Source organism: Microcaecilia unicolor, chromosome 8 (genome assembly GCF_901765095.1).
Source record: "Microcaecilia unicolor chromosome 8, aMicUni1.1, whole genome shotgun sequence".
Lineage (NCBI taxonomy): Eukaryota > Metazoa > Chordata > Amphibia > Gymnophiona > Siphonopidae > Microcaecilia > Microcaecilia unicolor.
The window spans coordinates 33,048,063-33,063,645 of NC_044038.1; the positions used below are offsets into that span (position 1 = coordinate 33,048,063).

The 15,583-nt window shown below is 46.4% G+C and overlaps 1 protein-coding gene across 4 annotated transcripts in view; it reads left to right on the top strand.

The window, feature by feature from the left end:
• The first annotated feature begins 42 nt into the window (after positions 1-42).
• MARF1 (meiosis regulator and mRNA stability factor 1) overlaps positions 43-15,583 on the top strand; it is a 104,485-nt gene continuing 88,944 nt past the window's right edge. For 3 of the 4 annotated variants that reach the window (XM_030213631.1, XM_030213633.1, XM_030213632.1), the window contains exons 1-2: positions 43-144; positions 10,159-10,374. In XM_030213631.1, the coding sequence (XP_030069491.1) occupies positions 10,216-10,374 (159 nt within the window). In that variant the 5' untranslated portion in view covers positions 43-144; positions 10,159-10,215. Of the gene's footprint in view, positions 145-10,158; positions 10,412-15,583 lie in introns of those variants that run through there. The other variant, XM_030213634.1, reaches the window with a different exon arrangement.

The following is a 15,583-nucleotide window of genomic DNA, read 5'->3' on the forward strand; positions in this document are numbered from 1 at the left end:
GCGACAGCCGCCACTGAAAGCGGAAGTGGGAGCGGCCGGAGCGGGAGGTCGGAGCGAGGCCCGAGGGGCAGAGGAAGGAAAACAATAGAAAAGGAGGCGGGATGTGAGCTGAGCGTAAACAGGAGTTGGGGTTTATGTGACCAGGTGAGGAGGAGGGTTGTTTCTGCTGCTACCACCACTACTATCATCGCGTCTTGGTTTCTTTGAGGTGGTTTGTGAGTCTATAACGCGTGAGAAGTGGCTAGTTGTAGGCCGCGAATGCACTGGTTTTCTGCTCAGCGAGAAACGCTGTATAGTGAAGTTTAACACTTGGGTATGATTGCTTTGTGGTTGTTTGGCAATTGTGAGAGCCTGGTTTCTCTGTAGTGATGTCTGCATGATACATGGCTTTAACGTTGTGCAAGGGTATTTTTCTGTTGGTTGTTCTGGTTTTGCTTTACTTTGTAGTTGTCTTGTAACGTAGCTTTGGTGGGTGCTTGAATACCCCGATGTTTATTACATGATTATGGGTCCAAGTATTTACTCTCTAATGCTGGAAATGGTTATCGTTCTTTCTATTGTAACTGTAGAGCCTATGTAAAAACCTGGATGCCCATCTATTTGTGTAGCTTAATGATTATAGGTATGGTACACGAGTAAAGAGAACAATTTCACGTTGGCTAGCTTTCTCCAGATGACATTTTTTTCATGAAGTTTTGTTTCAAATTGTGAATACAGACAAGCAGTGAACAAGTCACAAAAACAAATCAGAAAAAGGTTGAGGTGATACAAAAACACAAGTGAGAGCAACAGTAAAACAATTAGTCTGTATTTACTGGCCAAAACAATTGTGTGTATAGCAGTGGTTCCCAAACTTGATCCTGGAGGCACCTCAGCCAGCCAGGTTTTTAGGATATCCACAATGTTTTAGAATATCCACAATGAATATTCACGAGAGAGATTTGCATGCAGTGTGGGCAGTGCATGCAAATCTCTCATGAATATTTATTGTGGGTATCCTAAAAACCAGACTGCCTGGGGGGCCTCCAGGACCAGGTTTGGGAACCAGTGGTGTATAGTGTAGATTTGTAAACATAAATTTCCTTAGCGTCCCTCCAGACTGGTCCAGAATGACTGATGGGTTATGCATGCCTACCAGCAGGTGGAGACTGAGAATGAAAACTGATTTTGAGTCAACCAGTAAGAACCCTGCTCAGCCCCCTAAAAGCCTCAGTATTCTCAGTCTCCAGCAGGTGGTAGATGTGGTTGGTTTCAAGGGTTTTCTTCTTTTAATCTTTTTCTAATTTCTGTCTTTAGAGCAATGCAATGTAATTCTGGAAGATGTTTATAATTTTCTTTAGTTGTGGTAGAGAACTTAGTTTTCTGCCTTCCTTTCCTCAATTATGCAAACAAATTGGAGAAAATATTTCTTCACCCAACGCATAATTAAACTCTGGAATTCGTTGCCAGAGAACGTGGTGAAGGCGGTTAGCTTAGCAGAGTTTAAAAAGGGGTTAGACGGTTTCCTAAAGGACAAGTCCATAAACCACTACTAAACGGACTTGGGAAAAATCCACAATTCCAGGAATAACATGTATAGAATGTACGTTTGGGAAGCTTCCAGGTGCCCTTGGCCTGGGTTGGCCGTTGTCATGGACAGGATGCTGGGCTCGATGGACCCTTGGTCTTTTCCCAGTGTGGCATTACTTATGTACTTAATATGCTGGCAGAGACTGAGGCCCGTGGGGGTTCTCGGTTACCTTGGGTGTGTTAAACTCGGGTGGCCGGGTCTCTCCCCCTTCCATCCCCGAGCTTCAAGGGAAGGGTGTCTGCAGAGCCGCGGGGAACAGCCACTGTTTCAAAGTTAAAAAATAATAATAAATGCAGTTCAGCACTATTGTTTTCCACAGGGCGGTGAAATTGTGTTAGCCTGCTGTCGTGTTTGTCTCCCTGCAGAGTATTGGGCTCCGGATGGTGTTTGGGGACTCGTCCTTTGGCAGGCAGTGGTCCCAATATCTGTGTCCAAGCGGGGTGCTTTCCTGCCGCTTCAGTTGGTTTTGCTTAGTGTGATGTCAGGTTCGTTCGGAGCCAGAGTGAGTTAAAAAAAGGGAAAAACAAATCTCCGACTTTGAGGTATCTGCTATTGCAGCGGTATTAGATTTGGCTCAGGAGCGAGCTCTTTTAGGCAGGAACTCCACAATCTTGATTGCGCCAGTTTCGGCATTGGAGCTGGCCTGGCAGCTTTCATAGCAGACTGCTGCTTTCCCTCCAGACTCTTCTGTAGTGCGGTGAGGATTTCCCAGGGTGTGATTTCCTCTGGTCTCTTGGTGGGGGGGACCTTTCAGTCTGCCAACCGTGGTGAAGGGTGCACCCAGGACCTTTCCTTGGGGGGGGGGGGGATTCTGCCTAGGGTTCTTACCTGACCTGGACAATGTGCATGGAGGTGCACAGGTACCACTTTGGCAATTTTGAAGGATCAGCTTTTGGTAGACTAGCATTTTTGAATATGCTGGGGCACATTAGTCTTCTCTCAACCTTGTTTCCCTCTGAGGCACCCTTGGTGGTGAGGGCGATTCAGAGTGAAGGCCTAAAAGTGCTGTTTTTGGTTAGGTGCAGGTAGCTCCTATACTGTGTGTGGGAGTCCCCTATGTAAAAGGGATGACATCTCTGTCAGGTCCATTCCCTAACATAGGGCCGTCATAGTTCTTGTGCACATCCAGGGGGACATTACAGTTGGTTCTGTGCCGAACCCTTCTCTTGGTTCGGTTCAGAACCAGCAGTTCCTTCTGCCCCGGTGCAGTTCACTGGGGTTTTGATTGCCAAGGGAAATACCTGGTGATCATTACTTCCAGTCTGGGTCTTTTTAGAAACCAGAATCTGAATGTTACAATAGCAAATTCCTAATTTAGTGGAGTGGTTAATACTTTTGTGTCCCCATTCTTTTTTGTATAGGATACACGTTTTCTTCTGGCTTCATGAATGCTTGCAACCGTACCAGGATGCCGTACTTGAGATTTCGGTGGGTTTTCCTCAGGTTGAAATTAGATGTTGGTTTCTTATTTTCTTATTGCACTTGTATCTGGGGACATTTTGGCTTCCTGAGCTAGTGCCACATCATTTTTCGCAAGGGTTAAGGCCTAAGAGTTCCATTCTGACCGTGTGAACTCTGCTTGTTTTTTTCTACAGGTCTATCGCTACTTGGATGTTATCTTTTCTCTGTGGTTGCTGCTAACCCAGATGACACCTTTCCTTTCAGAGTGGTCACCACAGTTGCGTTCCTTCGAACGTTAGGCAGCTGTTTTTGGCTGGTCTGCACCTGGGACAGACATCTCTGATGCAGGCCCACTGACGGAGTCAACTGGGGGCACATTCTCAGGTTCCTGAAGTGCAGTGATTCGGCTGTTGCACTGCAGGTTTTCAGCTTCTCTTCAGTGTAACAGTGTTGCCAGGTTAGTCGGTCATTGAAACGGTGTTATTCTTGTTATCTGTTGGTGCAGCATAGTCAGGCGTCTACCCTCATAATGTTTGGCGGTTGGTTGCCTTGAGAAGCTGTTAGCCTCCCTGGTGGGTTGGGGAGTCCCCTGTTTGATTGCCTTCTCTTGCTTTGGTTAGGCCAGGTCGTTTAGTGGATGGAGAGGCTCAGTGTTTAGCTCTTCTGTTTGTTCCGGTTTGCTTTGGGCATCCTTGTTCTATGGTGCTGCGGTGTCCAGTAGTGGAGTCATTTCTTCCCCTTCTCAAGTTGATATTTCTTTTCTTCTGGGTCCAGTGGCCGTGTCCGGTCCAGTTCATTTGTCTTTTTGCGTGGCTCTGTTGAGGCACTGTTAAGACAGTGGCGATTTTTCTCAGGAAGTGATGGTTAAGGGACTTGCTTACGGGCATCGTTCTTCTTGTTTGCCTTCTGTCATATATTGGTATGTTCCGCAGATTAGTGTGATGGCCATGGGGTTGGTCGGTTCTGTTCTGCGGGGACACATGGGACGTTCAGGAGATTCTTGATATATTCTTTGTTGTAGAGTGGTTGGATTGGGGAATGGCCTTTGTTTCCCTTTCAGTCAGGTGGCAGCGCAGGCTTCTTTCGAGATGTCCCTTGGGAGGCTCTTTACAAGTCTTTCGGATGTTGTGAGGTGTTATTCTCTTCAGTCTTTCGAGGGGTCTTTTTGTCACTTCTTGTGCTTGCAATCTTAGATTTATTGTTCTGTTCATCCTTTCTTTCGCCTTTTTTCTCTCCCTTCTCGTTCTTTTGAGGGACCTTCCTCTGCGGACTGGATTTTTTTGGTTCGGGGTTGTTTTCCTCAGCGAGATAGTTGGAGCACCTGTCTGTCCATATCTCGATATACATGTAATATCTCGTACTCTCTCTTTGTTTCTCTTAGGTTTCCCTTGCTTTCTGTGTTGCGGACCGTGGGGACGTATGGTGCACTGGTTCTTTTCTTTCATCAAAAGGTCTGGTTGCCCTTTCATATTTCCAGTTTAGAGTCCTTATTCTTCTTGTCTTTGCCTGGGATTCACGTGATCACCGTTCTTCGAGTACGTTGGCTGTGCACACAGTGGGGTAGGTAGCTGTCCCCGCGTGATAGGGGGAGAGTGATGAGGCCTGGAGGGAACTCAGGTGGTTCTTGTTGGGTGACTTGAGGGCTCTTTCTCGTTGTTTCGTGAGAAGGCAGTTTTCCTCTTAAATGGAGCATTCTCAGTGCCATTTGTTGAAGGTTGACACTTCTGTGTTTAGGGATGCCTGACATCTGTTGTTGTTTGGATTGTTGAATAGATGTCTAGTTTTTGGTCAGGAGTGTGTTGCAGTGGTTCTGTTAGGTCCCTCCCATGGATTACTGCTTTGGTACTAACCATCAGTCATTCTGGGCCCGTCTGGAGGGATGCTAAGGAAGGAGAAAGTAGGTCCTTCCTGCTAATTTGCTTTCCTTTGGCCCCTCTGGACCGGCCCAGATCTCTTCCTATGCAGTATTCAGTTTCGGCAGCTACGTGGTTCTGTTTGTTCTTGTCTGTGTAGGGAGCTATTTGAGGGGGGGGGGGGGGGGGGGGGGGGAAACCACAACAAAGAGACCAATTACACAATCTGTACTACGAGGTTGCACATAAGTACTGATATTGATCTCTCAAATTTGGTGTAGTTGAACTATTCGACAGTTGCCAGCAGTATCTCTTTGTTTGTGGGTGGCTGTTTAAACCAACTAGTGCACAGATGTCTGTTTTCTGTCTTGTTTTGATACCTGAATACTGAGGCTTCCAGGGGGCTGAACAGGGCTCTTATTGACTGGCTTAAAACAGTTTTCTCAGTCTTCACCTGCTGGTAGGTGTGCATAACCCCATTAGTCATTCTGGGCCAGTCCGTAGGGACTAAAGGAAAGCAAATTAGCAGGTAGGTCCTAATTTCTCCTTAGTTTTAACAAGTAATACATTATATTTGACCAGAAAATGCCATGAAATAACACTAAACAGGTAATAAACTAACCAAAGATAAAGACATAGAAAAATCCTTTATTAGCCTCCAATTGTGGGATCCTTCTGAATATAAAGACAGAATGTATTCAAAAGCAAATGATTAAAAAAAATGCCTAATCATACTGACATTCATATTTATACCTGATTTAACATCTGGAATCTAAACAGGAGGTACATTTACAACCAGAATGGGAAACTTATTACCCAAAAATTAAGTGTACAAGGTTATAAAACATATATCTAACATTCTGAATTTTCACTAAATATTTTACCAGAAATTGGAGAAAAAAATTCCCCACCATTTTGAAGAACACAAGGGCATAACTCCAGAAAGGACTTATACCTACGCTTAGTTTCTTGACTAACCTCAGGAAAACACCACATTGTATGACCCTTAAATAAAACTATATTTGAAAAAGAGCCAAAGAATTACATTTTTATCCGTTTTGAACATAAAAGATACTGGGAGTGTAGCACGATCGTCCACTATATCTTGATGTTTCCAACAATTCTGACACATTCAAACTATCGGGAGATACCACCTCCAGATTGACATTAGAGCCAGATGTAACAACAGGCTGTCTGTGTAAAGGGCAAGTACTAGATCTTGTTTATTGGAGGCATTCTCAGATAACTTCCAAGACTTCCTGCATGTATATCTTAAAAAGTTCTCTTGGAGAGTTCATTTGAACATAAGGGAAATTCAGAAACCTAAAATTACATTCTCACAATGAATTTTCAACTTGCTCCGATCTAAACTGAAGATCACTGAACTTTTCATCAAATTCAGTTGACCTGCCTTTATATCTTTAATCTCATCTGTTGTCTTTGATCAACTACAGTTGTTTCCAAATTAGACACTCAGTCTACAGTATATAACTTAAATTGTGAGCCCGTTAGGGACTGTGCGAAGTACCTGTAATAGAAATTGTAAACAGCATAGTCACCTCAGGGATCACTTGCAGTATATCAAGTGGTGAAAATAAATAAATATAACCCCTTACATATATTTTATTCCACTGTATTAATTCTGTTACAGTTCTCGTTAGGTTAGTGATTGCCTCCCATATAGAAGCCAGAGTAATTTCTGAAGTTTTCTCCACCATTGCACTCCCAACCTCCTACTTGGTGACTCCCACAGTGGATAACTGCTCTGCAGACCTCAGTGGGGGGGGGGGGGGGGAAACCATTGTCTCCACTCCCAAACCGGTGCTTTCCATGTGCAGGGGAGAAGTTCCAGGTCTCATCAGAGTTTCAGCCACGTCCAAGGAAATCACTGTGCCATTAGACACTGTCACTCCCTGTACCTCAACTACCCCTTTTGGGATCACTGAACTACACAGCAGTGGCTGTGATGGTGTTTGGGCAGGTGGGCTGAGCAAAATGCTGTCAAGCCCTGACTGCTCTCTCAGCACAGGCAGGGCAGCACGGACGTCCCAGTTCCTTTCCTGCAAAGTCACTCCAAACCATGTCAAAGGCATCTGAAGCAAAACTCTGAGATAGGAGGCAAGACTAACCTCACTTTCCCCCTTCTCTTCGGCATTACTTAAAAATAGAAAAGGTAACAAATCGGGAGAGAACTTGGGCATGCAGCCAGTGCTCACTCAGGCACATTCGGTCATCTTGGATCCCAGCACATGGAAATACTTTTAAAACAAAATAGGAGGAAATACTTTTTCAGTCAACTAATAGTTAAGCTCTGGAACTCATTGCTGGAGGATGTTGTAACAATGGTTAGAGTATCTGGCTTTAAAAGGTTTGGACAAGTTCCTGGAGGAAAAGTCCATAGCTTTCTGTTGAGAGAGACATGGGAAAAGCCACAGCTTGCCATGGAATCGGTAGTATTGAATGTTGCTACTGTTTGTTTTTTTTGCAAGATATTTGTGACCTGGATTGGCCACTGTTGGAAGCAGGACACCAGGCTAGATGGACCATTGGTCTGACCCTGTATGGCTATTCTTATGTTTATATTTATTAAAATTTTACTGTACCGCATATTGCAAGTGTGTGGATCTAAGCGGTTTACAATCATACTAAAAGGAAAATGGTAAGAGGGAATGCCATTATATTAAAGAACAATCATTCAAGACCAGTCATTTAAGACCAAATGCAGCATCCTAAGCTGATTCCCCTGACAAAAAGACTCGCTAAGAGCCGGTTTGAAAAGCTGAAGGGAAATAACTGTGTTTTGAGAAGCGCCCTTAATCTTAGTGTTTGAAATAAATCAGTCTTCAGATTTGCAGATCTGATTTATTATTAATAGTTGCCTTTAAAGATTTGAATAGGATTTTTAAAAACATTTTGAACAATTGGCTCAGTCCTTTTTTTTTTTTTTTTTTCCTCTCCATGTATTTATCAGATATCGTTTCTTTAAATGTCTGAAGCTCCCTGTTCTCTGAAAAATAGCCTTGCTACTTTACAAATTTTAAAGACCAGTATTTTCATAATAACTTTACAAATTTTAAAGACCAGTATTTTCATAATACAGGTATGCAATTTTTTTTGTTTTATTTTAGTGGTAGTTATATGGTTTTAAGATTGTAATTGGGCTATGAGTCTTGATTCATGAGAGGTAAGTGTAGGGCCTCTGCAACAAACTGTAGGGTCCTTGCACTAACCGCATTAAGCACTAATGTACACGTAACATGGGGTGGGTGGAGGTTATTGCAACATCATTAAAGCATTTTGCAATAATTTGCCTGTCAGCAGGCACTCATCGTTCAGTATCTTTTTTTTTTTTTTTTTTTTTTTAATATGGAAAAGGTGGAGAATGGGCTTGGAAGCATTATCCAGCTAGTGTGTTCAGTGTGACAGGGTAGTTAATGGAATTCACTCGGAGGAAGGAAAGGTGAGTAGTGGAGTGCCTCAAGGATCGGTGCTGGGGCCGATTCTGTTCAATATGTTTGTGAGCAACATTGCCGAAGGGTTAGAAGGTAAGGTTTGCCTTTTTGCAGATGATACCAAGATTTGTAACAGAGTGGACACCCTGGAGGGAATAGAAAACATGAAAAAGGATCTGCAAAAGTTAGAAGAATGTCTAACGTTCGTCAATTAAGATTCAATGCAAAGAAATGCAGAGTGATGCACTTAGGGGGTAGAAATCGAAGGGAGCCATATATGCTAGGAGGTGAGAGGCTAATATGCACAGATGGGGTAATATCTGAGGATCTAAAGGCAATGAAACAGTCTGACAAGGTGTTGGCAGTAGCCAGAAAGATGCTAGGCTGTATAGAGAGAGGTGTAGCCAGCAGAAGGTGTTGATACCCCGTACAAGTCTTTGGTGAGGCCCCACTTGGAGTATTGTGTTCAGTTTTCAAGGTTGTATATTGCTAAGGATGTAAAAAGACTTGAAGCGATCCAGAGGAAGGTGACAAAAATGGTATGGGGCTTGTGCCAAAAGACATATGAGAAGACCTGAATATGTATACCATAGAGGAGAGGAGGGACAGGAGAGATATGATACAGACCTATAAATACATGAAAGGTATTAATATAGAAACAAATTTTTCCCATAGAAGTGAAAACGGTAAAACTAGAGGACATGAAATGAGGTTGTGGGGTGGTAGACTTATGAGTAATTTCAGGAAGTTCTTTTTCATAGAGAGGGTGGCTGATGCCTGGAATACCTTCCCGAGGGAGGTAGTGGAGAAGAAAATTGTGACGAAATTCAAAAAGGCGTGGAATGAACACAGGAGATCTCTAATTAGAAAATGAATGGTATTTAAAAAAACAAAAAACCCAAACTTAAATGGTTGCATGTGTGCTTGCATGTTGAGTGGCACTTTAGATGGCAACTCTGGCTGTGAAGAACTTAGACTGGTGCTGGGCAGGCTTGTATGGTCTGGGTCCCATATATGGCAATCCTCTTTAGGATGGGCAGGTGAGGGCTTCAACAAACTCCAGTAATTTGGAACATGAGGACAGTGCTGGGCAGACTTTTATAGTCTGTGTCCTGCAATTGACAATACAGATTTGGGTTTGCTGAAGTGGGTTTAAACGTCAACTTCAGTAGTTGGAAACTAAGGACAAGGCCGCCAAAGAGAGATAAGGAACAAATATTTTTTTTATATCAGATTCATTGTTGGTGTAATCATGACTTGATAACGAGTGTGACTGTTGGTCAAACTGGATGGACCATTCAGGTCTTTATCTGCCTTCATTTACTACGTTACTATATTAGTGTGTGCTGACTGGATAATGCAAACTTGGGAGCTCTTACCACCTCCTGAATAGGCAGCTCAGGAGGTGGTAAATTCTCCAACACTAATATTTCTGCAGGTCTTGTGCACTAATGGAAAAATTGGCACAGGACCTGCAAAAAAATAAACCCTATTTTGGGGGGGGGGGGGTGTTAACAATGGGCTTAGCGTGCAGTAAAGTCCTATGTTAAAACATGCTAATCCCATTTTTTAATGCATTTTAGTTATTTGCTGGTGCTTATTTGCCCAAGCTTTAATTGGAAATGCAAGAGTTGTTCCTTTTTCTTTTCTCTCTTTAGTATAACCCTAGCACCAACATTGTGTTTTCCAGGCCATCTATAAGATGAGTAAATATTAAAGCTTGTTAGATTTCTATTTAGATGAAAACCACCATGTAAATTCAAACTTGATACTTCCATAATTTTTAGATATTTAGACTTTAAGACCTTTTGTATTCTGTGAACAGGTTTATAATTTTAAAATGTGTTTTTTTTTCCCCCCTTATGAATCTTGTTTCTGAAAGGAGGAAGAATGAAAGAGAAGTGGGATGGAAATATGTTAAGCTGCTCTGCATGGCTGTATGATGGAAGGAAACGGGACAGAAAATATATGCAGTAGATCAGTCCGATGGCTTCAACAAGACAATGATGATGATGCTACTGATGCTAAGCCGTGGCTCTGGAAATTATCAAATTGTTTTTCTGCCTCTGAACAGACTGTACCTTCTGGTGGGAAAGCGGTAATTACTTGGTCTATCATAAATTTGCATGTTTTAGGTGAGAGAAAAAAATAAGTGAACATTCAGACTGTAAATTTTATTTTTTAGAATATATTCATAAGAGCTAATATTTGAGATATTGGGTAAAGTAGTCTTTTGTGTGTTTGTTTAAAATAGGTTTTAATTAAATGTTAATCCTGTAGGGGGTAAGGGTCCTGTATTTGATATAGGGCTGTACTGAATATCAGTGGCGTTCCTGGGGGGGCTGGCACCCGGGGCGGATCGCCGATGCGCCCTGCCCCCCGGGTGCAGCGCCCCCCCCCCCCCCTGCTGGGTGCATGCCGCGCGCACCTGTCCTCCGTTGTTCCATGCTTCTTCTCTGCCCCGGAACAGGAAGTAACCTGTTCCGGGGCAGAGAAGAAGCATGGAACAACGGAGGGCAGGCGCGCGCGGCACACCCGGGGCGGACCACACCCACCGCCCCCCCCCCCCCCCCCTTGAATGTATTATTCATATACCACCTTTCTGTGGTATAACCAAAGCGGTTTACATCCTATATAATAATTTGCACCTCCATCTTGCTGCCTGGGTTCCTAACATCTTTAAGAGGCTGAGTCAGCCAGCCTCCAGGGTGAAAGGGGAGGGAAAGTAGGTTTTGGTTTCTGAAGTTGAACAAGCAAAGGGGAGGAGGGGAAGATAACAGGTTTAACAGAGTTGTTCCTATAATAGACCTACTGAGAGCAAAGATTTGATGGTGCCTCCAGGGTTAAAGGGGAGGGGAAATAGGTTTCGGTTTCTGAAGTTGAACAAGCAAAGGGGAGGAGGGTAAGATAACAGGTTTAACAGAACTGTTCCAATAATAGAGATACCGAGAGCAAAGCTTTGATGGTGTCAGCATGGTCTGTTCCTGCTGTCAGCTACTGTTTGAGTCTCTCTCCCTCTCCCTCTCTCTCGCCATTACATGATAACCTTGCTAGCGCCCGTTTCATTTGTTTAAAAAAAACGGGTCTTTTTTTACTAGTATTATATAAAGGTACTTTTCTCTGTCCCTAGTAGACTCGCAATCTAACTTTTTTTGCACCTAGGGCAGTGGAAAGTTAAGTGACTTCCACTTTAGCTCCTTGTGACCCTGGGCATCAAATCCAGTTCCCCTGGTTCTCAGCACAGTGCACTAACCATTAGGCGGCTACTCCACTCCATAACTGAATAAAGGGCACACAGGGAAAAATAAATTTCCATTATGTTCATTCCCACTATTCCAGGACGAGTGGGTAGTTATGTCCATCGACCAGCAGGTGGGGATAGAAAATACAGAACTGAGCACCACTGCATAGCTCCCTGCTAGCAGCTCAATTCCTCAGTATTTTCTATCTCCAGCAGGTGGATGGACAGACTTCCTCTGTCTCTGGTTCTGAGGCCTTGCTCCTGGTCCAGTTGCTGGTTCCCAGTTGAGCAGAGTGAGCTGTTAAGCAGACATACCTGGTGGTGCTGTGTCCCTGTCGTGCCTTCCCCCTGGGGTGTTCTGCGACTTTTCCCTGTTTTTCCTCTGTGTGAGAGCCTGCTCAGCAACCAATCTGCTCAGAAGATGAGGAATCGCAGGCAACACAGTGAATCTGGCAGGCCGGTGCTGCTGCTGTGCCCTGCACTGAAGGTGGGGGGGTGACTGTTCCCAGGTAGCGTGGACCCAGGGTGGTGGGTCCTTTCTGCTGTGCTTCAGGCCTTGGGACATCGATGGGAGCACTGTGTGTCAGTGCTACAAAAAAATAATAATAAAACCGTGGAGGAGCAGTTTAATGATTAGATCAGTGGAGGTGAGAACCAGGGGAGCCTGGTTGAAATCTCACAACTGCTCTTGAAGTCTTTGGCAGATACAAACAGACTGCGATTCCTCCGAAGACAGAAAACTGTCTAATCTACCTGAATGTAAAAAAAAAAAAAACAAAAAAAGACATTTTTGCTTGTTTGTGCTGTACTCTGGTTTTAAAAAAAAACAAAACAGGTGTGTAGCGCGGTGCGCCATGTTTTCCCGCGCAGCAGCAGTCTCTGGCCATGGCAACCCCCGATTAGTGTGTGATCTGCTGCCCATCTTGCAGTGAGCGGTGTTCCTCCTTGGGCTGCTGCACGGTGTGCAGTCCAGTTCCCAAGTGGAGGAGCTGATTCGGGGCTCGCACAAACAGGGCGTGCTCAGTCACAGCAGCACGTTTGTTTCGGCTCTGGTCCACAGTGCAGGGCCTTGGTGCTTCGCCTCAGAAGAAGGCGGGAATGGTGGCCATTTTGGGTTTTTTTCCGGCAGAAGCAAAGCCCCTGCGCAGGCTGCTGTGTAGGTGGGAGTCCCTTTGGGGGGGGGGGGGGCCCCCTGGGTCAAAAAAAGGGCCAGCCCTGGGTCAGGGCCAACCCTTCGTCTGCTCCACCGGGCCTTGGGCTGGTGCTAGGAGCCTTTTCTCAAGTAGGCCTGGCAGCTCCGGGGAGAGAGAGGAGATGAGGATCTCCCTGCCGCTTCCCAGGGGATTGCAACTGCTGCCCCGTGGAGACTTAGTCTCAGATTTCGCTGCAGTTCGGCTGCTAGGAGGTGGCTCCCTGATTTCAGAGGCACTTGCAGCGCTCCCTTGGGGAGTTTCCGGAAGGTAGTCAGGCGGCTAGCCTTATGAAGAGCCTCAAGGGACCGTCCAGGCTATTTTTCCATTCACCTGGACATTCGGGTCCTGTTTGCCGCAAGGTGGAGTGCGTCTGACACAGGCCTACAGGTTGGGAGGACGTGGCCCGTCCTTTTTCTCTGGTGCCAGAAGGAGGAGATGTTCCCTTACCTAAGTTGGACTCTGTGTCTGCAGTTACCTAGAGTACTACCCTCCCAGTGGTTGGCGGCCTTGCCTTAAGGGATCTCTAGATAGGAAGCCGAAACAGGCTTTCCAGCACACCTTGAGGTGACTGCTTTGGAGCTGCAGGCTTCTATTTGTAGCCCTTTGGTGGCACAGGCCTGTTTGCAGTGACATCAGCAGTCCTTTTTCCCTGGGCAATCCCAGGATGCCTGGATGGAGGCGGGCTTAACCTGTCTGATGGCCACTGTGTATGTCAGTTTTTCAGCCACAGGCATGTCTTTGGCGCTCTCCGCAAGGCGTCAGTTCTGGCTGTGGGCGTGGGTGGCCGTTGCCACTTCAAAGGCCTGTGTGGGCAGGTTACCCTTTTGAGACACATTTCTTTTTGGGAATGACCTCAGCAATTTGGTTCAGGAGCTGGGTGGGCGGGCGGGCCCCAGTGTCCTCCAGAAGACGCTCCTTGTTCCTCTGCTTGCCTTGTGGGCTTAGCAGGTGCCCTGTTTCATGACAACTCCTTGTGTAGGTCTGGTTGTCAGACCTTTGGCCAGAGGGCTCAGTTTCGGGCCTGGCAATCTTCCGTGGGACGGAGAGCCGGCAGAGCACTCAGAGTGAGCGGCTGCTTTCTCCCGGCAATCCCAATATAGCCAGGCCGGATGGTCCCTCCGGGCCTACAGGGGGGCGCTTCAGGCCTTTCGGGGTGTGTGGTCTACCTTTTCCTCGACTCTGGCGCTGGTTATTCTGGGTGATGGCTTCCAGTTGGAGTTCTCCCCTCTGGTAGCTTCTCTCTTCTTACAGTCTCCTTGTCGGGGGGCCTCTGGCAGCTCAGAGCAGAAGCTCAGTTGAAGTGCTGCTGGCCCTTCGGGCCATTGTTCCCATCCCTCCCGCCGAGCGTGGTCTGGTTTGTTCTCCTATTTTGAGGTTCCCAGGAAGATGGGAGCAGTGCAACCCAATTGGGATCTCTAGGGGTCCACTGGTGTCAGCTTTCAGATGGTGACCCTGAGGTCTGTGCTCCCGTCCCCGTTCAGTGAGAGAGTTGTCTCTGCTCTTGAGACCAGGGAGGCATAATTACCTTCCCCTCTTGGGGGCTGCTTCTGCAGTTCTTTTCCAATTCCGGTCCCGACTATTTGGTCTCCTCAGGGGCCCGGGGACCTTTTCCTAACTCGTGCGTGTAGTGGTCTTTCTGCGGCGACGGAGGTTTCGTTTCCTCCTGCACTTGGACAGCTGGCTAATCCGAGCCTCCTCTTCCCAAGCCTGTGTAGTGGCTCCTTCAACAATGGTTCACCTCCTGTTTTGTTTGTCTTTTCTGGTTTGGGTGTTCAATCTCAGTGGGGGCGGCTGCCGCCAGCACACCAACTTGGAGCATCTAGGTGGTGTTTTTCAATTCCCTGTGAGCTTGAATGTTTCTCGCAGAGGGACGGTGCTTTAAGTTAGCGCACTAGATTCTTCGCTTCTGCTTCATTCCCAGCTTCCAGCCTGGGATTTTGTGCAGCTCCTTGGTTCTGTGACAGCGGCCCTGGAAGTGGTACTTTACCCTTGGATGTGGCCAATTTATGACCCTGTTCAGCTCCTGGTCTCTGATTTCAGAGGATTACAGCCTCTGGAGGTCAGACAGACCTGAGGTGGTTGTGGTTTCACTAGTCTACCCTAGGGAGGCCCTCCCCGCTCCTGCCTTGGGAAGTGGGGTCTACGATTGACAGTTTCTTGGGCTGGGGGGCCCTTTGCAGGGGTCCCCTGTCACGGCTCTTGGTTTCCAGTAGAGGCACATTGGCCCTCTGGAGCTGTGAGGGGAGCACTAAGCTCTGGAGGCTTTTGCCCTGCTGTTGGGAATGCTTTGGTTTGGGCCTTTTCAGACATTGCTATGGCACTAGCCTCTTCTACTAGCTAGGGGGGACTCCTAGCAGTCTGCTGGCTCTGGAGCCCAACTGGTTAATGGCCGGGGCAAAGAGACACCTGTTGTGCCTTTCGGCGGTTTTGAGGGGCCCCTCTCGTGGGGACCAACCAACCTTAGCAGGCACGCTCGGATTTCCAGCGATTGGGAGCTGTCGGTCGAGCCGTTACAGCTGCTGATGTGTCGATGGGGCTTGGTTCTCTTGGCCTATTCCTATGTCACCGTTCCTCGGTTCTTCAGCCATCACAGGGAAGTGGACTCTTTGGGTCTGGACACCCTGCTGCGTTTGTGTTTGAGCGAGGGACTCCTGTACGCCTTCCCCCATGCCGAAGTTAGGCTGGGAGTGGGGGAGAGTGGGAGACCTTCGGGATACAGTGCTCCTGTTCTCCAGCCTGGACACGGCTCCAGTGCTATGCAGATCTTGTGAAGTTCCTAGTTAGGGAGATAATGCGATTCCCTCAAGTTTTAGATTCTTCTGTTAGGGCCTGGTGGTCATGGAGGATTCTTTTTGCTTTGATCTTACAGCCTG